We start from the raw sequence: 26,443 nt of genomic DNA on the forward strand, positions 1-26,443 counted from the left end.
AAATGATTGTTTCTGCCACCTTTTCACAGCCTTTTTTCATATACTTTTATGTGAAAGTTCCAGCTTTCTACCTCCTTCCCCTGTCAAACAGTTCCTTTAGTGTCTGATAAAAAAATGCTATTTAGTGAGCTAGATATACTTTTCAGTGCCCTTCCTCTGGGTGCTTTGTAATTTAGGAGTAATCTGTTTTCAATCTCAACAGAGAATAGAATAATGAAAGAAGTTTTGAACATGTTAAGCCTGTTCATAGTTCTTAGAAAAGCCTCATTATTTTATGATTCTTGGGATGGGAGCCAGGATTTCAGGAATGCTAGACTGAATTAACTACCATCCTGCTTTTATTTTTACTTATTTATTTTTATTTTAGAGACAGAGTTTCTCTCAGTAGTCCTGGAATTCAGTCTGTTCCCCAAGCTAGACTTGAACTCACAGTGATCAACCTGCCTCTGTCTCCAGAATATTGGGATCAAAGGCGTGTATATCCTCTTTTTATTTTTAAATGCTGAATTGGCAATGTACTCTAAAGGTTAATTGTCCATTCCCATACACATCTAAGAAACCTGTAATTTTTCATTTCTATAGTTTGCCTGAGTACAAGGAGAATGTTTTATCTAGTTATAGCTGTCCACTATTTCTGAGTTATAAATTAATTTTGTTTGAGATTGTAATTTGGGATGCATGACTCTAGTTATGGTAAAATTGATTTTACTATAGCTGAGGTACATATATGTAGTATTCCTTACCTTTTTTCTTACACTATCTACAATTGAAATGCTTAGAGAAAGTTGATTTTATATTTAAAGAGACAAAGTTGGTATGTAAAGGGAATTTCTGAAATGGCTAGGAAATGGATGAAAAGAAACTTCACTGTTGTTATAAGCTAGATGGATACAATTGTAAATAGCTGTGTCTTCTAGGTCTTTTTATTCTCATCAGTGGATGCTAACTCCTATTTAATTAAGAGGGGGAACCTGTCATAATGATTATGTTTCCTCCCCTAGTTAATGCATTCTTTTTTTTTTTAAGATTATTTTTATGTGCGTTGATGTTTTGCCTGCATGTATGTCTGTGTGAGGGTGCCAGATCCTCTGGAACTATAGTTACAGACAGTTGTGAGCTGCCATGTGGGTACTAGGAATTGAGCCTGGGTCCTCTGAAAGAGCAGTCTGTGTAGCCATCTCTCCAGCACCTAGTAATGCATTCTTACCAGATTGAAATGGTAAATTTTAATGGGGCTGGAGAGATGACTCAGTGGTTAAGACCATGTACTGCTCTTGCAAGAGGACAGGAGTTGTATTCCTAGCACCCACAATAGGTAGCTTACAACTGCCTGTAACTCCAGTTTCAGGGGACACATCTGGCTCCCAAGGGCGCCAACACTCAACAAGTACACTTGCATAAATAAAATATTTAAAAGAAAAAGGTTTTCTGGAATGAAGATAGATATTCTAGTTGTAGTTGGGGTAATTGCCTCAGTTAAGTACTGGCATAGTGCTGGTATGGCCAGTGTCATTCTGATAGCTGTTTTTTGTTTTGTTTTTATTTTTCTGAGCTAGGGTTTCTCTGTGTAACAGCCCTAGTTGTCCTGGAACTTGCTCTGTAGACTAGGCTGATCTCGAACTCAGAGAGATTCAAAAGTATGCACGACACCTGGCCTGTGAGCTGTTACACTTAACATGGATTTATTTTATACTACTTTTCACACTCTTGAGAGGACTTTTAGCACGTTTATTTAGTCTTAACAGGTGACTCTGCCCTAGGTAACAATGACTTATATTGAGGAAGGGCAGCTCTTTCTGAGATCTATTGATTATATATTATTTTTACATGTATGAAGTATTTTTAGAAGATACTGGGACTATATATAGCCCAGAGTACTTGTCAGCATGTGAGAAGCCCTGGGGTTTATTCTTCAGAACCACTACTAAAAATTAGTGAATTGTAAAAAAAATTGTACTTGTACCAATTATGTAGCACTACCCAAATAATCAGCTCATGGGTTGCCATAGTAGTTGAGGTTTTTAATACAGAAGTCTGGTGTAGAATGACATACTTTCAGGTATCAAGGGATGAAATAAGTATTTAATGAACAGTTTATTCTTAGTAGTCTTCCCTTTTAACTGTTGATAGTTAAACTGGGGCTTAAAAACATGAAATTCTGATGTAGAATTTAGTTTTGGATATGATAAGTTTGCAGTGTATGTTAAATAGTTGAATAGATGTTCTGTAGGTAGCTGGATTCATCAATCTGAAGTTGGGTAGAGTGTCAGACTGGAAATAGAATTTGGGAATCATCGGATATAGGTAGTTTTTAAAACCCACAGACTGGGACCAGTGAGATGGCTCAGGTATAGGCATTAGCTTCCAAAGCTGGTGACCTGAATTTGATATCTGTAACACCCATAGTGGAAAGAAAACTGACTTCTGAAAGTTGTTCTCTGACCTACATGTGTACTACATACAAACAAACAATATATAATAAATGTAAAAATGTAAAAAAAAAAACCACAGATTGATTGAAATTCCCAAGAGAGTGAGTTGGTGGTTAGAGCCGTGTCAGGGAACTCTTTTTAAGTGAAACTCTGAAATCAGAAGTAAAAAGAAGTCAGCAAAGATTGAGGGAGAATAGCTAATGAGAAATACAGAAAGCCAAAGGCATGTCTTGTAGTCTAGTGAGAACAGTGTGCTTAGTTGTGGGTCACAGGGCCAGAAGGCTTCAGATTAAGCTATTTGACAAATTTTATGGTTGTTTTATTTTTCCCTTAAGTTATTCATATTCCATGTAGGGTCAAAATGTTTTATAATTTTATTATGGAAATTTTGTTTCTATTATAAATTACATTTTATGCATTTAGTTTTTTTATTTTTTGAGACACTGTCTCTGTAGCCCAGGCTGGTCTAAAAGTTGACATCCTCCTGTTTGTACTTTTCCTAGGCATGTGTCTGCACATCTGGTCAATATTTATATTTTTATAAATTAAAAGTTATTTTATGTGTTTAAATAAAGCTTTGCCTGCATGTATATCATATATCTATCTGTTCACCACTTGTGTGCATGGTGCTTGAGGAGTCCAGAAGGGAATTTGAATCCCCTGAAACTGGAGTAACAGATGGTTGTGAATCACCATGGAGTGTTGGGAATGAAACCCAGGTCCTCTAGAAGAGCAGCAGTGCTCTTGATTGCTGAGCCATTTCTCCAGCCCATTGTTTATATTTTGATGGGGGATAGAATGGGAGGATGACACAGAAAAGACCATGATTTTCAGTGAAACACTTTAGATATTTTGTGATACATACATAACTTCTGTGGGAAGATAAGGGGGAAATAGGTATAGCTAGCTTTTGTTAGTTTATAATCTGGCTAGCTAGCTAGGAATATATCTCAGATATATCAAATATGAACCCCAGCCTAAAACCTCAGGTAGAAAGGTGGTACTTCATTTGCTTTGTTTAAATCAGCTTGATTTGAACTTTGAAATCTTGATATGAATGTCAACCTCAGTTCTTGTTTTGTTTTTTAAACTTTGGCATTGTGTATTTTACCTTTTGGCATTGCATATTTTACCTTTTCTAGGTGAAGAGTTGTTTTTTGTTGTATTCCGTTGGGTTCCTTCTGGTTTCTCTGGTTCTGTGGGCTCCCAGTGCCTGTGCTTGGAACTTCCTCCTCCTAATAGTGCTGGATGCTGGAAATTAAACTTGGCCTTGGAACATGCCGGGTATATGTTCTATTACTCAGTTGTGTCCCCAGTAGTTGGGATTTTGAGACACAGTTTGACTGTGGCTCAGGTTGGTCTTGCGCTTGCTATCATTGTGCCTTTTGAGTCCAACTGCTGTGATTATAGACATGGACTATCTTGTTCAGCTTTTTTCCAGGTCACTGACTGTGATGTTATCTGTATTTTGTTGGTCTTATAAAACACAGTGTACTGGTCTGTAGGCTTTGTCTCTAAAATCCCTGAGATGGGGTTTTTGAAACGTTTGCTGCCCTGATTGAAAATTGGTGGGAATGAATGATGTAAGAAAAACTTCCAGAAATTAATCCTAAGAGGAAATACAGTAAGACCAAATATCAATCAAAGCATGATTGCTTGAAATGTCCTTGGAGTCATCTGAGAGCTTCCTATGATCAGAGGTAACTGAGTTTTAAGGATGAGCATATCTAAGGCAATGACTCATGTGTATATCTTTGGGAGTGATAACATGTCTATAAGTTGAGGGTACATGTAGTGTATTTGAAAGTGAGTGAGTGAGTGAGTGAGTGGACTTGTGTGTGTTACAGGAGGGAACTGAGAGCTTATATTAGAGAAAGCTTCAGAAAAGAGGATTGCTATTATAACAGTCAGATGGATGTATTTAGAAAACAAAGATGCTTAGGAGGCTATTACGGTAGTTCTGACCTGAACCTAGGAAGGATTGATGCCCGTGGGATGGAAGCAAAAAGCTGATCAGATGGAAACATTGGAAAAAAAAATGCGTAGAAGACAGAATTTGAGGTGATTCTGAGATTCTCAGCTGGGCTTAGGGATAATGAATGGTATCATTTGTAGAAACTGGCGAAGTTGCAATAGGATTGCCTAATGAGAAGAAGGGAAGGTTTAATGGGGATTTGATAAGTTATCTGAGCCTTGGAATGGGATTAGATTTGTGGTTAGTGGGTTCTCCATGTCATCAGGATCCTGCTGTAGCACCACTGTTTTTCCTGATGATTGTGAGGAAGATAGTGATTTAGAAAGATGAGAAAAGAGAAATTGAGTGGGAGTCAAGCAGTGGTTTTTTTTCCCTTTCTTGTTCATTCATTCATTCATTTCAGGACAGAGTTTTTCTGTGTAGTCCTGGCTATCCTGAACTCACTCTGTACACCAGGCTGGACTCAAACTCAGAGATTCACCTGCCTCTGCCTCTCAAGTGCTAGGGTTAAAGGTGAGTGCCACCACTGCCTGGCTCAAGCAATGTTTTTAATTTTTTTAATTTAAATAAATTTTGTAATTTAGAATTACTTTGTAATATTTTAAGAGAACTTGAAAATCGTGTGTATGGAGTGCCGTCTTTCATTTTCTATAGTCCTTTAAGATGCCTCGTGAGCATTTATAAATCTCCACAGATTCATATTAATAACTACATATGTATGGTTTATGTTAAGAAAGTTAATTAATCCTTTTGAATAGTTTATCATTTGAAACTACTGGCAACTGAGCTAATATTCTTAAAGAGTTTGTGCTTGATGAGGGTTATTCACAAGTTTTTCCCTTTTTTTTTTCTTTACAGTGGTGCAGGTGACCAAATCTGGAGTTTTTGGGCATGCCAGGCCAGCACTTCAGCACTAAACTACACCACCATCCCATTTTATAAGGCTTTTAATAGAGGGTTGAGATTTGTAGTATAGTACCTTTCGTTTTTGAGGCATAAATTAGATGTGACTTTGTTTCTTAAGTGCTTAGTAATACTTCATAAATAATACTTAATCACTAAGCAGAATAATATAATTTTAAATTATTGTAGGTGTGTTTTGCCTGTACGTGCATATGTGTGCCACATGTTTGCTTGGTGCCTGTGAAGGTCAGAAGGCGTTGGATCCCCTGGAACTTGGTTTATGATAGTTGTGAGACACCATGTAGATGCTGGGAACTGAACCTGAGTCTTCTGCGAAAGCACCAATGACTCTTAGCCAGTGAACGCTCTCTCTAGTCCCAATAAAGACTTCTTAAGAAGAAATGGGCATAATTGTGACTCTTAAGACAAATGTTACTTGGTTCAAGTGCAACACATACAGTTAGGTGGAGAAAAGAATCCAAGAGCTAAAAAAAAATTCTTAAAAATCCTGTTATGCAGATTTTATTGTACCAGTTTATTGAAATGAGTCCTTGAATAGAATTTGAAAACCTAGATTGCATGCAGAATTAGATTTACTAAGTTAAATGACTTTGCTATAATATGTTACCATGATATTTAATTACAGTCCCTTTTCAAAATATAGCATTAGCTCTTAAGAGCTAGGGGGCTGGAAGATAGTTTAGTGGTTTAGAGCATGTACTGTTTTGTAGAGTACTTGAATTTGGTTTCCAACTTTCAACCACTCTGTAATTCCTCTTCTGGCCTCTGCAGGCACCTGCATTTATGTGCACACACACCCACACAGACACACAGATAAACAAATTAAAAAGAAAACTGTTTTACAAAAACCCTCTTAGAACTATTTGCCTTGAAAGTAATTTTATATGCCTCATGTGACAAATCTGGAAGAAAAAGAATACTTTCTGTTAATTCAACTCCCTGGAGTATGTATTTCTATAAAAAGTAGTGTAGTGTACGTCTCTTGTCTTCCTTGAATTTCAATTTGGAATTGCACAGTTACCTGTATTTTCAGAATGGTCAGGGATATTAAATTACTGTTTGTTCTTCATTTATGATAGCATTTATGATGAACAGTCATGATGATAATTATATAGTGCTGAAATTTAACTCAGGGCCTTGCGTATGGGTGATATGCCCTCCACTGAACTCTGCTTCCAGGGTAGTCTTGATGTGATTATTACTATTTTTGAATTTTATTACATTAAAAATTTCATTTTGTGTGCCTTTGTGGGTTGTATACTTTGGCTAGCATGGGGCGGAGAGGCAGAGGACAGCTTGTAGGAGTTCTCTCCATCTACCATGTGGATCCCAGGAATAAGCTCAGGTTGTCAAGATTGGCAGCAGGCATCTTTACCTGCTGAGCCATCTTGCTCCAATATGTGTCAGTGACAGTTTTTTTTTGGTCAGTTTTGAAAGTTTAAGTATGTTATAACAATGCCCTCATTCCATGGAGATTAGTTAAAGTAAGATAACTGGTTGTTAGTTGAACATGCAGTACAAGCACATACTTTAAAGCAAGCACAGATTTTGAATGTAAACATTTTAAATGAAATACCATAATTGCTTTAGTATATGTTTATTATGACATGTGCTCTTTTATGGTAACTTTCTGCATGCTCACTATAATTTCCAATTTGGCGTGAAAAAGTAATTTATTTACATTTCATTTCTGAAAAATAAAGGAAGGAAATGCCTAATAAATATGAATACTGCCACTAAATTTCTATTGTCCACTTTATGTATGCTTGTATGATTATAGTTCCCTGCCATTGAACACACTTTCAGATTGCTGTTAGATTGCATACAGTCAGTGTGTATAAAAATTTAAAAATCTAAGAAAGGGGCTGGGAGGATGCCTCAGTTGATAAAGCATTTGCTTTACAAGCACAAGGACCTGAGTTTGGTCCCTGCACCCAGGTAAAAAGGCAGTATTGGTGTGCTTTTGGAACCCCAGTGCTGGGGAGACTGAGACAGGAGGATCTGTGTCTCACTGACCAGTCACTTTAGCCAAGTTGGGGAGCTCCAGGCCAGTAAGAGAGCCTGCCTTTAAGGAAAAGGATGGCATTACACACACACACACACACACACACACACACACACACACACACACACACTTTAAAAATGCCCAAGCAAGATAATTTAAATTACTTGGTTATGAAGTAAGGGTTGAAAAACCCAAACAAATACAATTACAAGAGAAAAAGATTTCAAAATAAATTATAAGTAATTACTAATTACTTTTTTTTTTACTTATTTAGATCATCTTACCTTTTCTTTACAGTAGTACAGATTAGAATTGACTTAGCACTGCTCATACTCATGATAATATTGTTGGTTGTATTGGTATATGTCTACAACCACAGGCATTTGGGAAACTGAGGCAGAACTGCAAATTTGAGGCTAAACTGGCCTATAAGTGGAGACCCTGGGTCCAAAAAATGAGGAGACATGCATGCGCACATGTGCCTGTGCCCATACACAGCACATTATGTAGAAAACTTTCTCATGTTTAATTTGACTGACCAACCCAATAAACTAGTTGCTTTTATTGCTGTGTTAAAGTAAAATTCTAAATATAGTAGTCCATTATTAAAATAAGTAAGTTTAATTAAAATACAATTGGTTAAAATTTTGGCTTTCTAAAAATACTTTTGAATATAGAAGGCTATAAGTGAAATTCAGTTTTGGTCTCCTTTACAGGAATAGCTATTCACAGTCAGACAGAACCACTTACACGTTTTGCAGTATCTCCTGAGGAAGTCAGAGTCTGAGCCAGCATGAAGATTGACTCTTGTCTTTGGTCTGATTTATCTTTATTGTAACCATGTGCAAGGTGGAGGTTATAGCATGGAAACTAAAATCTTAGTAAGTGTGATTTTTGTTTTAGCTATTAAATAGCATCCTTTCTATGGTGAAGTTGTCCTCTTGGCAAAGGTCACTCTGTATATGGGGTGTAGATTTGATAGGCAGGACCAGAATAATATACTTATAAAGTAATTTGGCTTTCTAAGGTTTAGATAGAAGGAAAAATACCTATCATCCTGCCTAGGAATCTTTTCTCTTTTCTGGTTAAAGTAGGTTATGGGGGAGGCACTAAATTTAGAACAGATTGAAAAATTGAGAGGTTGTATAGTGTAATTTAAGTCATTAAAATATCATTAAGTTTGCCATATAAACTGTTTCACTTATGAATTAGTTGTCATTAAACAATAAAGTCTTCATTATAGTGCACTGTTAGTAAGCCCACTGTAGAGCCCTGGGAATATTTGACTTACTTGTCTCTCACTGTGTAGCCCAAGCTATCTTCAATCTCAAGATCCTTCTGCTTCAGCCTTTTAGGTGCTAGGATTACAGGCATGTGTCAGCACTCCCAGCTTCTAGGACCTTTTAGATAGCAAGTATGTTTTTAATATTAGCTTTTAGTGTACATTTTTCAAATATCAAATATGAACATTCAAAAATAGATTGATATGATTATGCTAATAGTTTTTTTTAAAGATATTTGTCTATTTGAATTTCCTGAGCATATAGATGATATGTTTTTCTTTTTTTCTTTTTTTTTCTCCAAATGTAATTAGATTTTGAGAATATAGAATATTTCTAGTTTATCATGCTATTTTGTTAATTGTGATAGTGCTTTTCAACATCTTTCTTTGCTAATTAAAAGCAGTGAATAATTAACACTTTCAAGCTATTTTTCTCCCTTAGCAAAGATAATTAGGTAGGACTTTGATCTTCTGAATTAATGGATCAGATATACTATAAATAGCATGATCCACACTGTTTGTAATTTGAGAGTGGTTATGTGTTTAAGGTACTATTTGGTTTGTGTTCTTTCCCTTGCCTACAGGTCTTTTTAACTTCTAAAATAATGGTGGCAGCTGAGCTGAAATTGAGTAATTTCTATTAGTGACTTACCTATTTTTATCTTCTTCCCCTGTGGAACAAGTCTGTATTCATCTCCTCTTATCACTTTAAGTAGTCCAAAATAAACTTTCCTTAAGTCCTGAAGTCTAAGAGCTTTTTTGGGAATTTATCGCCAATAGCTCTCTGGAAGAGAACTATAAAAGTAGCTGCAAAAAGAATTCTACAAAAGTCGATTAATCCAATAAGAAATTTTTAATGTGTCTTTTAAGAAATAATTATTTTCTATGTTAATTTTTTTATTTTGGGGCATATTTTCAGAAGTGGAATTATGTAACTATTATTTTAATAACAGTGTCCTAATTATTTATAGCTTCCTGCCTGACATAACTCACTTCAAGAAGTACACAATGTCAGAACATGGGATTAAGTGGGCCTGTGAATATTGTACGTATGAAAATTGGCCGTCTGCAATCAAGTGTACTATGTGTCGTGCCCAGAGACCCAGTGGAACAATTATTACAGAAGATCCATTTAAAAGTGGTTCAAGTGATGTTGGTAGAGATTGGGATCCTTCCAGTACTGAAGGTGGAAGTAGTCCTTTGATATGTCCAGACTCTAGTGCAAGACCAAGGGTTAAGTCTTCATACAGCATGGAGAATGCAAATAAATGGTCATGCCACATGTGTACATATTTGAACTGGCCAAGAGCAATCAGATGTACCCAGTGCTTATCCCAACGTAGGACCAGGAGTCCCACAGAATCTCCTCAATCCTCAGGATCTGGTTCAAGACCAGTTGCTTTTTCTGTTGATCCCTGTGAAGAATATAATGATAGAAATAAACTGAATACAAGGACCCAGCATTGGACTTGTTCTGTTTGCACATATGAAAACTGGGCTAAGGCTAAAAAATGTGTTGTTTGTGATCATCCCAGACCTAATAACATTGAAGCAATAGAGTTGGCAGAGACTGAAGAAGCTTCTTCAATAATAAATGAACAAGACAGAGCTCGGTGGAGGGGAAGCTGCAGTAGTGGTAATAGCCAAAGAAGATCGCCTCCAACTACAAAACGGGACTCTGAAGTGAAAATGGATTTTCAGAGGATTGAATTGGCTGGTGCTGTTGGTAGCAAGGAGGAACTTGAAGTGGACTTTAAAAAGCTAAAGCAGATTAAAAATAGGATGAAAAAGACTGATTGGCTATTCCTCAATGCCTGTGTGGGTAAGTTTCTGTTTTTTGCATTATTTTGAGTGAGATAGGAAAAGGTATTAAAAATGGCTTGAAAAATAAAGGAGGGTCAGTATTACTTAGCATTTAACTCATTTGGCATGATAGTTCAAGTATCACATATAAAGGTCTGCATTTTTTTCACCTTGTCTGCCTTGTACCAAAGTGCACAGTTGTGTACATGCCTCTATCAACTTCAGAGAAAGCTTTTAAGTAAAAAAGACTGTTAGCACATCAGCGAGAAAGTATATACCTGAAGTTTAAAATTATTGCTCTTATTTATTGTAACAAGATGTGACAGAGGAACACCAGCTGCTGTTTCTGGATGTTTGTAAACAGTGTGAGCATCTTGTGATGAGAGAGGCTTTAGTCAGAAGTTAAAAATATCACAAAAATGTGTGACTCCAAGAAGTTGAAAATGACCTTGAAATTGCTGATGTTAACTTAATATGAATGTCATGTAGTAAATATTTACACACTTGGTGGAACTGATTTCACATAGCCAGTTAATTCCATAATTCAGATTATGGTTTTATGCATATTATGTTTTCAGTGTTTTCCTAAAGAAACCCATAATATTGAGTGCTGTGTTTGTTCAGAGATGTTAAAGGACAGAGATAGGTGGGAGGAAGATTTTCTCCAACTACTAACTTGATGAATTAATAATTTGTGGTTTATTCATAAAGGTGTTACTTAATTCTGTTTTGTTTTGAGACAGGGTCTCTACACAGCCCTGACTGTCCTGGAACTCACTATGTAGACTAGGCTGACCTCAAACTCACAGAGATCTACCCATCAGAAAGTGTTACTTGATTCTTAAAAGTTTGTTTTTTTTTTCCACATCCCCTTCTCCTAATAGATTAGGTGTTTGGGATTTCATTTAAATTATTTCTGTGGGTTACTTACTTTGACATTTACTTTTGTTTAGAAATGTTTAAGTAATTTGTAAGGTTAAACTTGGTGTGGAACAATAACATCTCTCATGTGATTAATCCTTCAGGAAGTAGTCCCATGAGTATGAAAAATGTAGAAATCTAAGAAATAGATTCTCAAGAAATCTAAGGTTTCTCAGGGTTGGAGACATGACTCAGTACTGGAGCACTTGTTTTTTTCCAGAGGTCCTGAGTTTGGTTCCCAGTACCCATATCAAATGGCTTACAACCATACCTAGCTCCAGCTCCAGCTCCAGGGGGTCCAGTGCCTCTGACTTTCAGGGGCACCCCCACCCAGGTGTAAATAGCTACACACACACACACACACACACACACACACACACACACACACACACACACACTATTAAAAATAAAAAAAATAAATCTTAAAAGAAATGTGTAGGTTTTTTTTTATTTTTAAAAAAATTTCACGTTTGGTTTGCCTGCTTTTATGTCTGTGCACAACATATGTGCAGTTCCTTGGGCAAGCCAGAAAGGCAATGAATTCCTTGGGACTGGAATTACAGAGAATTGTGAGTTGCCGTGTGAGTGCTGGGGATTGAACCTGGGTCCTCTGGAAGAGCAGCCAGTGCTCTTAACCCATCTCTTCAGCTCTGAAATCTGAAGGTTTGTTTTGTTTTTAAATTTATACTGTCAAAATGTATGTTCTAGCAGTTTAGCCTCTGGATTTTAGTCATAGTAGCACTTAGCAACTAGTCTAATTTTTTACCCATTGAGCCATGAACCATGTTCTGTTGACACTTCAGTCTTATTTCATCCCTTTTCTTGGGGGTTCTTTACTACTTTTTTCCACTTGGGTTAGATTTATGCATTTGGTACCTCTTAATACATTCGTAATGTTATACAGTCATCTTTGCTTTGTCCTAAAACATTTTTGTCACCTAAAGGGAACCTTTTACCCATTAGGAAGTTAACACCTCCTTCCCATCCCACCAATCTGCTTTCTGTTAAAAATATCACAAAAATGTGACTTCAGGAAGTTGGGTTAGCATTATATTATTGACCTTTAGAATGTGTCATTCATATTAATGAATCATGACCTTTTGTGTTAATTGTGATTGTCTTAATTACTTGTATGCCTTTGTAATACCTAAAATCACATTTTCAGTGGTAGTTTATAGTCTTTGTAAATTACATTTGCAGTCGTAGTTGCTATCTGTATTTTAATCGTATGGTTACAATACAAATAGTGTATATAAATTTACAGATGGAAATGAACTAACTTCTTTACCTGTTTGAGGGGTTATAGAATTCTTTTAGGAATCAGGAGTTTATAGTGTCTTACGTTAGAAGATCCCAGGATAAAAAATGTATTTAAATATGTTGTTGTTTTTTTCTCTCTGTAAACACAGGTAGAACAATCAGCATGTTTGCTAGTATTTCATGTCTTTACAGCTATTCACTCTGCTTGGTACTCCCATTTATTTTATTTTACATATTCTTAATTCTTTTGAATTACTGTCCCGATTTCTGTATTTTAACAGCTACGAGCTCATTTTTAAATTATAGAGCAAAATTGTATGGCCAGTATGATCTGATCTTAATTCATTTATAGGTTCCTTTGTAGGCACATGAAGGTCTGCTTGTTGGGGTTTCTGTCCTGCCTGGTTCCCACAGTCATTAGGTCCCAAAGAAAATCACACTGAGGTCTCCATAAGTTATAAACTGATTTGGCCCATTAGCTCAGGCTTCTTATTAACTCTTAGAACTTATATTAACCTATTATTCTTACCTATGTTAGCCACATGGCTCAGTACCTTTTTCAGTGGGGCAGGTCACGTCTTCCTTCTTCTGTGTCTGGACAGGACTGCGGAGGAATGGGCTTCCTCCTTCCCAGAATTCTCCTGTTCTCATTGACTTGCCTCTATTTCCTGTATGGTTGTCCCGCCTATATTTCCTGCCTGGCTACTGGCCAATCAGCGTTTATTTAAAATATAATTGACAGAATATAGACAATTGTCCTGCACCACTTTGTTGTTCAGTTGTATTGGACTTTGTGTATGGTTCTTGGTAAGGTAGATTCTGTCTGTCCTGTTAGCTGAATGTTTTTAACCATAAGGTCAAAAGTTATGACCCTGTGTCTGTTGGATAGTCATAGCCTGAAGTGTAAATATCATTCACCTACATTTACTTTTTAAAAAGCTTGTTACATTATGTTAGATTAATTGAGAAGACAAAACCACCTAAGCAGTAAGGCTAATAGAAAGGTGGTGGCATGTACTGAAAAGGGTTGTTTTGTTTTGTTTGAGACAGAGTTTCCCTGTGTAATCCTTGCTGTCTGGAACTAACTCTGTAGTGCAGGCTGGCCTTCAACTCAGAGATCTTCCTTCCTCTGCTCTCCAAGTGTTGGGATTAAAGACTTGTGCCACCACCGTCCTGCATGTTCCCCAGGTTTTATTAGATGTGGGTATATTATGAGTTATTGATATTTTGTATCAAAAATCATCTCTAGACCAGGCATGGTGACCCAACTTTTCATCCCAGCACTCAGGCCAGAGGTAGGTGGGTTCCTGTGAGCTCCAGACCATCTCGGACTACACAATGAGACCCTGTCTCAAAATGTGTGTGTGTGTGTGTGTGTGTGTGTGTGTGTAAAGCAGGGATAAAATTATATTCTGAATGCAAATTATGAGATGTTCTCACTTAAAATTGAAAAAGATTCTCAAAATCAGGCTAGCTTTGAAGTTGATAAAATAAAATTGAGGAAAGTTGACTTATTGTAAAAGCATCAACAGTGTTGAGCAAACAAGCTTCTGTGGTTATTGGACATAAATTTCACATAAGTAATGTTATATTGTGAGAGGATGTTGGGGGGTGACAGTGCCCAAATGTGCTGTCAGTAAAAGTGTTACCTGGGGCTCCCTGGATGGTAAAAGCAGAGTTCTCTTGTTTTTCTTGCTAGATAGCATGTACTTAGAGCATAGAGCAGAATACCTAATTAGTCCACAGATTTGTTCTGGAGCTGTGTTGAGACTGATCCTGGTGAAATTGTGCTCTGATTTGTGATTGTGTGTCAAAAGATGGAAAGCGTCATACAATTCCTAAGTTAAATCTGTGCTTATAGCACATGTACTTGAACCCTAGACTTATATTATCTACCTACTAAAATCTCCCCTAGAGTGTTTTACTATTTTAAACTCACTGCAAAGCCAGTGAGGGATCCTCCTTACTCTTTTACTTTGAGACAGGATCTGACTGAAATGCTGATCCTTCTGCCTCTCCCTCATGGATCCGAGATGAGAAGTGTTCACCATATCTGGTTTATGTGGAACTTTGTTCATGCTAGAAAAGTACTCTTTCAACTGATCTACATCCCCAGCCCTCAGTCTCTCATCTTGATCAATGACAGTTCATTTTCCAGAAGCTTTGGTTAACCCTTTATTCTCCTATACCATATTCTCTCCTATTTCTCCATTACTTTAAGTCAAGATTTATTTTTATTTTATTTTGTCCCCCATGACGGTCTTACTACAGAGGTCTGGCTTTCCTCAAAGTCACTGTTTAGATCAGGATGGCCTAGACCTCACAAGTGCTGGGATTAAAGGTGTGATCCACAATGTATGGCTTATTTTCATTTCATTTCATTGTTTGTCTGTGTGTGGTATTTGCATATGAGTGCAGATGCTCACAGAGGCCAGAGGTGTAAGCTGTCCTGGAGCTGGAGTTACAGGTAATTGTGTGTTTCCTCAGAGTGTGTCCTGGAAGCTCGATTTGGGTCTTCTGTTCTGCTCTTAATCACTGAGCTGTTACTCAAGCCCTTCTTTTACTTAATTTCTCTTTGTCTGAAAATCCTGTTGATTCCATCTTCAGAATGTTTAGAATCTGGTCATTTCTCTTTACTCTAGTCCAAGGTATGTTGTTGTCTTACTTTGTTTCTTATGTCTGCCTGTCTGGTTGTGTAGATGGATGTGTGTGCAAGTATGTGATTGAGGAGGCCAGAGGTTGATGACAAGTATCTTTCTTGATTTCTTTTCCACCATGTTTTTTTGAGATGGGCTAGACTGACTGGCTAGTTATTGCTCCTCTTGTCTATCTTACTAGTTCTTGAATTATGGGGCTTTTTCATGTGCTAGGCATCTCAACTCAGGCTTTATACTTGAGTGGCCAGTGGCTGCCTGAGCCATGTCTCAGCTGCCTTTTGAATTTCCTATTTCTTTTTTTGTTTTGTTTTTGTTTTTAATGTGAGGTCTTTCTATGCAGTCTTGGCTATCTTGGAACTTATTATTTAGACAAGGCTGGCCTCTTAACTCACAGATACCTGTTTTCCTCTGTTTTCCAGTACTGGAATTAAAGGTGTGTGCTATCATGCCAGTACTTTTTTGTTTGTTCATTTTTGTTTTTGAAACTAGATCTCGGGGCTGGAGAGATGGCTCAGTGGTTAAGAGCACTGGCTGATCTTCTAGAGGTCCTGAGTTCAATTCCCAGCCACCACATGGTGGCTCCTAATCTTCCTGTTTCTATTTCTGAGCTCTGAGCAGTAGGAGTGCTGAGATAATAGCATGCAGACCATTCCTGGGCTGATTATGATATATAGATGTGTTCCAGAGTAAGAGCTAGTTTTTCAAAGTCCTACAAGGTCATTTTTGCACTCTGGCACCCCACCCCGGCCACCATCAACAATACATTATTTAACCTGGGATTTATCTGCTGTCATATTTGGCTCATAGCAGTCTGGCAACCATTTCTCTTTATCTTTCATTCCCTCCATTTTCTCCCTTTCTTTCTCTTTTCTTTAGTATTAGGGAATTGAACCCAGGGCTTTGTGTATGCTAAGCAGGTGCTCATCCCTTGAGCTAATCCTCTTTTTACTTTTGCTTTTGAGATAGGGTCTCAAAAAGTTGCTCAGACTGTCTTTGAACTCACTATGTAACTCAAGGATGACTTTACTTAGGATATTCCTGCCTTCAGAGTGTCTGTGCCAACATACCTGGTAGCTACTTTTTTTTTCCTTTCCTTTTTTTTTTTAATTAATAGACCAACCTCCAACTTTTCCTCTGTCTGGGGTGCAGAGTTTATTAAATTGCCTTCTTCATATCTTTTCTCGCTAATTCATTGTTGCTGGGATATTGATTGTAGAGGGATGGATATTTGCAACTTGTCTATTGAAGATTTTTTTTCCAAGGAAGTCAGTTGGTAAAATTGTTTGTATTAGTGGTATTCTTCTTTTTCTGTGGAAAGTAAAACTTACACAATGTAATAAATCTTATGTTATTAAAAAATCTTAGTTTTAGCCAGGCGGTGGTGGCACACGCCTTTAATCCCAGCCACTTGGGAGGCAGAGGCAGGTGGATCTCTGTGAGTTCGAGACCAGCCTGGTCTACAAGAGCTAGTTCCAGGACAGGCTCCAAAACCACAGAGAAACCCTGTCTCGAAAAACAAAACAAAACAAAAAAATCTTAGTTTTGAAATATATATCTAGTTAAATGAAAAGGATATTGTATACAATGCAAACAAAATTAGGTTAAATTACAGTGAAGAAAGGCTAGTTTTTGAGAGATTGCAGTATTGTCTGTTAGGTGGCATAAGGTTATTAATTATATCGAGAAAATGACCATGGCAAAACAAAATTAAACTATTGAAGATACTTTTGGTACATGGGCGTGCTCTCTCTCTCTCTCTTTTTCTCTAGGACAGGGTTTCTGAGTATAGTTTTAGGGCCTGTCCTGGCACTCATTCTGTGGACCAGGCTGGCCTTGAACTCAGAGACCTGCCTGTTTCTACTTCCCAAGTGCTGGGATTAAAGATGTGTGCCACTACTACCCTGCTTCAGTACAGCTTCTTTATTAACCAATCAAAGCAACACATATACAGAAGGACTAAGTCTGCAATACATTCTGCAGGACACAGAAGAAAGTGACTGACAAACTGCCAATATAGGCAGAACTGTCATTGACATTTCCTGCCTCATGGGAAAGTCTTCCAGATACTATGGGCCTGTAGGCTGAAGATGGATGCTCCAATGATATAGAAGAACTTTGGGTGACTGTCCGGACAGCAAGATGTCTCTGTAATTTCTAGAGTTTGGTAGTTTCTTACAATGCACTTCTTGCTTACTTAGATAATATTATATCCTTCTGGAGTTTTTGATAGAGTTGAAGAATAGACAGTTATAATTATAGTTTTTCTTAGTTATGATAAGAGATAAAGTAGATATAAACATTGTAACTGTAATTCTTGCTTGATACCAGTTTTGTTATATGTAATTTTACTATGTTAAAGTTAAAATCTTCCTTTTTATTTAGACAGAAAAGGGGAGATGATGTGGGAAATCCTTCTGTATATGTGTTGATCTTATTGGTTGATGAATAAGGCTGCTTTCGGCCAGTGGCTTAACAGAGTAAAGCCAGGTGGGAAATCAGAACAGAGATGTAGAGAGAGAATAGGCGGAGTCAGAGAGAAGCTGTGTAGCTGCCCAGAGGAGACAGATGTGCCTGAACCTTGTGGTAAAATATAAAATAATAGCAATGGGTTAATTTAAGATATTGGCCAAGCAGTATTTTAAGTAATATAATTTCTGTGTGATTATTTTGGGTCTAGGCATCTGGGAATGAAGAAGCATGCCTTTGCCTACAGAATGCTAATGTTTTTAGTCTTGCCTTTTGTTGTTGTTGTTGTTGTTGTTTTGAAGGCAGTAAAAGAAACATGTCTGTATGAAGCTTCTTGTATCCTAGGGTAGTCTGTTTCTTTCTGATAGTTCACAGCATTCCAGGGCCCAGCCCATTTATTTGCGCTTAATGTGTTGTGTGGAGTTTTTTGTACTTTTGTTCTGTTTGATTTTCTTGTGTTGGTTTTACTTCCAGCCACTCTACCACATACACTACAACTGTTTGGGTATTTATTTTCCATCTTTAGAAATCTTCCTTCCTAAGGGATTGCTTTGCAATCATTACTTTCATGTCGTGGGCTCAGATCTTTGTTCTAATATGTCAGTTTTAGAAATCATCTTGGGAATGAATTTAGAGAGGAGGCTAATATAACAATTCACTACCTTGTTAGGTTTCAGTTGTGGTTATTTGAGTGCTAACCTGTGAAATTTATTTATTTTATTTTATTTCTTCTTTTGAGACAAGAGTCTGATGTACATGCCCAGATCTGCTGCCAGCTGTCTGAGTAGTGGAGGGTGACTTTGAATTCCTTATCCTCATGCTTCCACTTCCGTTGAGAATGCAGGCAAGGTGCCACTCTGCCTGGTGAACTTTGATTTTATATTCTTGTCAAACTGAATATTTTACTGAAAGATTTTCTCTGCTTTAGTGTCCTGTGTCTTAACATGTTACTTTTCATATGGATGAAGACAGAACCAGACAAAAATACCTGGTATCTTATTAAATAATTAGTAGTCTTTGACATTTAAAACTGGACTATCCTGCCTTTTGAGTCAATAATATATTCAGACTTCTGTAGCAAATCTTTGCTAGTGTATCCATAAAAGGAAAGTAAGCTTCTAGGATGCTGGCAGTGCATCCTTTGTATGTCCATGCTTAACTTTGTGTGGTACTCTTAATGTGGGTATGTGGGTATAGCTATTGCAACCCAGCATCTGGCTGGGCATTGCCTTTAATCCTAGCCCTGGGGAGGCAGAGGCAGGTAGATCTGTGTGAGTTCAAGGTTTCTACATACTCCATATAGTTCCAGGCCATCTAGGGCTACATAGTGAGACCCTGTCTCAAAAACAAAAAGCAAAAACAACCCAGTATCTTCTGTTCTATGTACATTCTTGCTCATAGATTTCCTTATCTCAGATAGTTTATATTTAGCACCACGAAAGAAGTAATTGTCTTTTGTTAGTTTTTGTCTTTTCTTTGAAAGTTTAAAGATTTTCGTCTATGGTTTTGGAATTTTGAATATAAAATAACATTTTGAGTTGTGATTTTATGAACTGAGTTCTCAGCAATATAAAAGGTCCTAATTAAAGAATTAGGGAACACATACATGTGTAGGCATGCACAACATCTGTTTCCTTTCCACTGTTAACTGATGCTGGGCAGTTTATTTTGATATTTGAATACTTCTTGACACTGAGGATTAAAAAAAAACAAAACACAACTTCCAGGGATGGAGTATGTATGGCAAATTGATGGTTGGTGCTGGTAGACATAGAGCTCAATCAGTTTTCTTCTCATTTTTTCACGTATGTTTGAGATGTTTTCTGGCTTTCAGAAATGATTGATTACATAGGCTTGCCAACTAACAACTTATACCTTCCATGCTGAGAAAGGAAATATCACTGGCCATTTTATGGGTACAGTACCTTCTTTCTGCTGTTTCAGGGCTTTGTGCTGGTGATTCTTGACTATGTATATGATTATACAATACAATATATGTGTCATTAAAATAATAAAGATAAAAAAAGGACAGTAACTGGATGTAGTAGTATGTACTTATAATCCCAGCACTTAGGAATCGGAGGCAGGAAGATTGCCACAAGTTGGAGGATAGGCTGAGCTACATAATGGACTGTAAAAGGATGTGCTTAGAGTCACTGTTAATCTGAAACAAAATTAAAAAGCTTTATTAAAGTAAATTGTGTATATCGTGGGCAAAACCCAAGCATTGATAATTGGGCTTCTTTAAAAAAAAATCATTGTTCTTACTTTCTCTCCTTATTCCTAATCTTACTTTAAGATAGCTACCTTTCATCATCAGCTTTTTCTGAAAAACTTTACGGTCTGTATGAAAGTTACAAGCAGAGCACAGGGTTACATAGCTGTGCCTTGGTTTTTCATTGTCTACTTTGTTAGCATTTGGTGCTTATCCTCTCTTTCATTGGCCTGTTTCTCCCAAAACACTTGAATTAGCCAATGACATATGACACTTTGCTCCTCAATCTTTTAGCATGTATTTCCCAATAACAAGGATGTTTTTCCTACATAGTTACAGGATATAATTATGCAGGAAATGGAGTACTGAAGTCCACATTCACCAGTTCCTCTGAATGCTTTGCCCCATCCTGTTGAATCAAGGCAGATGACATTGTGTTTAGTTGTTTTGTCTGTTCAGTTTTTTAGTTTACAGCAGTGCCAGTTTATTATTATTATTATTCTTTCATGACATTAACATTTTTGAAAATTTCAGTTTTGTAGAATGACTCTCAATTTGGACTTTTCGGTTTTTCTATAATATAGATTTAGTTGGGTATTGCTTTTAGAAGAGGGAAGAGTACTACAGGGGGCTGGAGAGATGGTTCAGAGGTTAAGAGCACTGACTGCTCTTCCTGAGGTCCTGAGTTCAATTCCCAGCAACCACATGGTGGCTCACAACCATCTGTAATGAGATCCGGTGCCCTCTCTGGCGAATAGGCATATATCAGACAGAACACTGTATACATAATAAATAAAAATCTTAAAAAAAAAAGAGTACTACAGAGGTGAAGTTATTTTAGCTGTACTTTTGATATCTCTGAATAATGTGTGTATCATTGTCTTTATATTTTGAAATTTATTTATTTGTCTATATGAGTGTTTTGCCTGCTTATATGTTTATACCATATGTGTGTGGTGCACAAGGAGACCAGAAGTGGATATTGAGTCCGCTGGAACTGGAGTTATAGGTGATTGTGACTTGCCATGTGAATGCTGGGACTAAATGAACCCAAGCCTTCTGGAAGACCAGTCAGTGCTCTTAACCTTGAGCCATCTCTCCAGCCCCTCATTGTCTTAAAAACAAAAACAAAAACAAAACAAAACAAAAAGAATTTAATTGTGATAAAGTACATAAACATTTTACCATTTTAATCTAATTTAATTTTTGGTGCTGAGAGTTGAATCCTGGTGTATTCTGGACACACAGTCTGTACTGAACTAGCCCTTGCCTCACTTATAGTGGTGTTGGTTTTACATTGCTATGCAGCCACCCACCCACCTGTTTCCACCTCCAGGACTGCTTTCATCTTTCATTACATAAAACTGTGACTCTATTTTTCCCATCCAGCAACTGCATTCTACAGTCTGTGAACTTAACTACCCTAAGAACTGCATATGAGTGGAATCATAAGGTGATTTGGTCTTTGGTAACTAGTCCATTTCACTTAGCACAGTGTCTTTTAAGATTCATATGTTGTGGCATGTGTCAGTTTCCTTCCTTAATTTTTTAATTGCTTTATATATTTTTGTGTATATGTGTGTGCATGTGCCTGTGGGCCATATAACATGAGGATTTTAAGATTTTAAAAAGAACTAAATCTCTCTCTCTCTCTCTCTCTCTCTCTCTCTCTCTCTCTCTCTCTCTCTCTCTCTGTCCCTTCCTCCATCCCTCCCTCCTTCTCCCTCTAAGCCTAAGTTCTTCCTACTTGTGCTCCCTGCTAGGAATTCCCACCTAAACCTCCTCCTTCACTATTGACCGTTAAGCTTTTTATCAGATCAGCCAGGTGCCTTAGCAGGCAAGGTAAACCATCAACACACTTATGTATAATTAAACAAATGCAACACATCTTTACATAGTTAAACAAATATTCTGCAACATAAATGCGACATACCTTAACATAGCTGAACAAATGCAACATATCTTTGCATAGTTAAACAAAAATATTCTGCAATACTGTTTTTATTATATATATATTATTGATTTTTATTGAGTTCTACATTTTACTCTGCTCCCCTCCTTGCCTGTTCCCTCCCCTTCAACCCTCTCCCAAGGTCCCCATGCTCCCAATTTACTCAAGAGATCTTGTCTTTTTCTACTTCCCATGTAGATTAGATCTGTGTATGTTTATCTTGGGGTCCTCATTGTTGTCTAGGTTCTCTGGGATTGTGATTCATAGGCTGGTTTTCTTTGCTTTATGTTTAAAAATCACTTATGAGTGAGTCATTCTGGATCTGGGTTACCTCACTCAAAATGATATTTTCTAGCTCCATCCATTTGCCTGAAAATTTTAAGACATTGTTATTTTTTTCTGTTGTGTAGTACTCCATTGTGTAAATGTACCACATTTTCCTTATCCATTCTTCGGTCGAGGGGCATTTAGGTTGTTTCCAGGTTCTGGCTATGACAAACAAAGCTGCTCTAAGCATAGCTGACCATATGTCCTTGTGGCATGGTTGAGCATCCTTTGGATATATACCCAAAAGTGCTATTACTGGGTCTTGAGGAAGGTTGTTTTCTAATTTTCTTGAGAAATCACCATACTGACATCCAAAGGGGCTGTAGCAGCTTGCACTCCCACCAGCAAAAATGCTCCCTTTTCCTCACAACCTCTCCAGCATAAGCTGTCGTCAATGTTTTTGATCTTGGCCATTCTTACAGGTGTAAGATAGAATCTCAGAGTTGTTTTGATTTGCATTTTTCTGATGACTAAGGATGTTGAACATTTCCTTAAGTGTCTTTCAGCCATTGCAGATTCCTCTGTTGAGACTTCTCTGTTTAGGTCTGTACTCCATTTTTTATTGGATTAAGTGATCTTTTGGTGTCCAATTTCTTGAGTTCTTTGTATATTTTGGAGATTAGACCTCTGTCTGATATGGGGTTAGTGAAGATCTTTTCCCATTCTGTAGGCTGTTGTTTTGTCTTGTTGACCGTGTCCTTTGCCTTACAGAAGCTTTTCAGTTTCAGGAGGTCCCATTTATTAATTGTATCTCTCAGTGTCTGTGGTGCTGGGGTTATATTTAGGAAGTAGTCTCCTGTGCCAATGTGTTCAAGTGTACTTTCCACTTTCTCTTCTATGAGGTTCAGTGTGGCTGGCTTTATGTTGATTTCTTTGATCCATTTGGACTTTGCATAGTTAAACAAATATTCTGCAATACTCAGGTTATCACATGTACACACATAAAACTTGTTAAGAGTCAAAGCACAGGGGCTGGAGAGATGGCTCAGTGGTTAAGAGCACTAACTGCTCTTCCAAAGGACCTGAGTTCAATTCCCAACACCTACATGACAGTTCACACCTGTCTGTAATTCTAGTTCTGGGGAATCCGATACCCTCACACAGAATATATATACAGGCGAAACACTAGTGTATAATAAATAAATAAATAAATCTTAAAGAGTCAAAGCACGGAGTGAAAGAATTCATTATAGTTGAACTGTATAATAAAACATGAGAGAGATAATCTGTAGGAAAGGCTGAACTATTTGAGGCCTGTTCACCTGGATAAGGAAATTGAGTTCTCAGTGTCAGGGCAGCAGCAAACCTTTGAAACCTCTGAATGGAGTGCCTCCATTTAATTGATGGTTCTGGCCACAATATAGGGAAAAGTAAGTGGGACCAACCGTTGGGAGGAGCAGGCCAGAGGTAGAACTGGCAAAAGTTGGAAGACTTTATATCGTACTGAGACGAGGAGGAGTTAAAATAGCCGGGCTTTTGGTTTGGATAGTAGTATAGCTAGAATGTAAGAAAGAACAGGGTAATTTTAGACATATGAGGATGTCTCATGTATATATTGTGTATAAGGGCTTGAAACTATTGGGCAGAATATACCATTTAGTTTTACATGAATGGTTATATTGGGCAACCGTGAGTTAAGCTGTGGAACCTTCTCCTGCAGCAGGAAATGATGGGGACTTTGCTGTTTGGTGTTACTGACTGAGAAACAGCTAGCTTTGTGCTCTTCTAGATGAACTCAATATTTTATAACATGCTTCCTCACTTGATGATTCACTGTTTTACTGGATTACCAATTCATAGCCCTCACATCATATATCACTAAGGATACCTATGAATGTGGCCCAACACAAATTGCAATCTAAAAATATTCAGAAATGTTTTTGTGTGTTATTTCTTTCCCCATCTCCCCCAACTTGATTACATGGTTTATAAGCTGTTTGAACTTTGTAGATGACAGTGCTGTATCCTAGTGTCAGAAGGTTTGATACAACTGCCAGACCTTTCTAAAATGGTATAATTTTAAACAAAGTCAAGATACCATGAGGGTGTATGGAATCGATTTTTGTTGTTGTTTTGAGACAGGGTTTTTCTGTGTAGCACTGGTCGTCCTGGAACTCACTTTGTCCAGACTGGCCTTGAACTCAGAAATCCACTTCTGCTGCTTCCCAAGTGCATGTGCCACCATGCCTGGCATGAAATTTTTCTTATTTGAAAGTGAGAGAACTTTTGGATTTGACTGCAGTGGTGAATATGGGTTTGGCATATATCTCTTCATATAATTTTTAAAAGAATGCTTTAAGAATTCTCCGTTAAAAAGAAACAAAACTCCAGTTTGTTTAGTTCAGTAATGTTTTAGGTTATCTTAAAATTGGAAGTCATGTTCATTTCTCTAACTTAGTAATATTTGTATATACTTCTGATGACTTGTCCCAAAGATGATTTTGTAATTTGTTCCTTTAAATTCTTCCATTTTTGCATTTTTGTAGCAATTGTTTCTGCCCATCAAGATCCCCTTTCTTATGAAAGTATCTGTGAGTTCATATATTTACCCATGACTTTGGGATTTATATTTTCACAATAGTTGGGTTAATAGTCTGAATATACTTTATTTAATATAGTTCTATAATTGTTAATAGATCACTTAAAAGATATCAGGAACTTTTTGATTTCCTTACTTCATTGAACCTTCTATTTTTCTAAAGAGTATGTTTTAATGAACACTGGGATTGAAAAGAAGTTAGTCTTGATTATAATTAGATTTAAGAAATTATTTTCAGAGTTGGAGAGATGGCGGAGTGGTTAAGAACTTTTGCTGCATTTGCTAGGTTTAGTTCCCATACTTACATTGTAGCTTACTACCATCTGTAACTCCAGTTCCAAGGGATTCAATACCTTCTGGCCTCTGGCAGCAGACATGCACTAGCATATATGCATTTAGGCATGCAGGTGAAACACTTATATACACATAAAATACACATGAATAATTAAAATTAATTTTTTTTTCAATTTCTTATTTCCTCTCTCTGTCTCTGTCTCTCTCTTGAAGATGCCTGTTCTGAGATACTATTCTTGGAGTAGAAATGGCTGGTCTGAGCTTGTTACCTTTGGTTATAGTTGTGAAAAATGCAACTAGGAGGCAGTTTGTTTGGTCTGCTCAAATTATTTCTGTAGTTGTCACTGTTTGTGCCTGTTTGAAGGCACGGTTAAAAATATAATGGATTTTAAAATAAAATTCAGCTTTTCATCTTGGAGAGATGGCTCAGTGGGCAAAAGTGCTTCCTGTGTGAGAGTGTGAGGACCCGAGTTCAGATCCCAGCACCCATGGAAAAAGCTAGGAGTGGCCACAATTGTAACCTGTCTTCTGTATAACTCAGGATTGTGGGCTTCCTGTCTTAACGAGCCTATCTCCAGGTTCAGTGAGGGACCTTGTCTCAAAGGAATAAGGTGGACATTTTCTTGTGGCTTCTGTAGGCATACGTATTCACACACATTCATTCTCACAAAAATGCAACTCTTATTTGAGTATTAAAAGAGTTCCTTGCAAATATTTGAGCCCAGGTTTATGATTAAACTATATCTAAAAAAATATATATATTTTAAAAACATGGTTACTGGGTGGGAGAGTTTCTTGTTAATACGCAAATCAATTAAATAATTTAAGCCTTAGGTAGAGGAACTGCCTAGACAATAAAGCCAGCCACGTCTGCATCTTTCTACTGACCATTCTCTAGGACATTCTGAACACTACCATTTAAAACTAACTTTTCTCTTTAAGGGTTCCTGAAATTGTGCCTGCTGTCTCCAGGTCCACCCTGACCCCACAGCATAAACCATGCTGTGATGTTACACAGCTACCATAGAACTCCAGGGTAGTGTTGAGCTGGCCCATGTGGGTTCAGGTAAGTCCTGGCTTTTTTTTTTACCATTTGGCATTTTTTTCAAAGTTAGTTACCATTATGATTTTATATCATAAAGGAAAATAAGGCAAAACTTTGAAAACTGTGCCATATATGGGGGAAAAACAAGTCTATTATTTAAACATCTAATGAGCCAGCTCCAGATGCTAGCCAATGGAGTTCCATAGTAGCTGTGAAGTCCCCAGTGAGTTTTTGACCTGTGGCTTCAAAATCTGTTAAGCTCACTCTGGCCCAGTTATAGGACAACATGATGTAAGCTTTCCTGCTGTAGCTGCCTCTTAAAGATTTTATTTGGTAGCTAGTAGTAC

The 26,443-nt window shown here is 37.3% G+C and overlaps 1 protein-coding gene across 3 annotated transcripts in view; it reads left to right on the forward strand.

The window, feature by feature from the left end:
• Zranb1 (zinc finger RANBP2-type containing 1) overlaps positions 1–26,443 on the forward strand; it is a 57,629-nt gene that overhangs the window by 8,557 nt on the left and 22,629 nt on the right. Inside the window, exons 2-3 of one of the 3 annotated variants that reach the window (XM_075972559.1) lie at positions 8,053–8,217; positions 9,590–10,440. In XM_075972559.1, the coding sequence (XP_075828674.1) occupies positions 8,177–8,217; positions 9,590–10,440 (892 nt within the window). In that variant the 5' untranslated portion in view covers positions 8,053–8,176. Of the gene's footprint in view, positions 1–8,052; positions 8,218–9,589; positions 10,441–25,993; positions 26,118–26,443 lie in introns of those variants that run through there. The other 2 variants (XM_075972561.1, XM_075972560.1) reach the window with 2 other exon arrangements.

This window comes from Microtus pennsylvanicus, chromosome 5 (genome assembly GCF_037038515.1).
Source record: "Microtus pennsylvanicus isolate mMicPen1 chromosome 5, mMicPen1.hap1, whole genome shotgun sequence".
Taxonomy (NCBI): Eukaryota; Metazoa; Chordata; class Mammalia; order Rodentia; family Cricetidae; genus Microtus; species Microtus pennsylvanicus.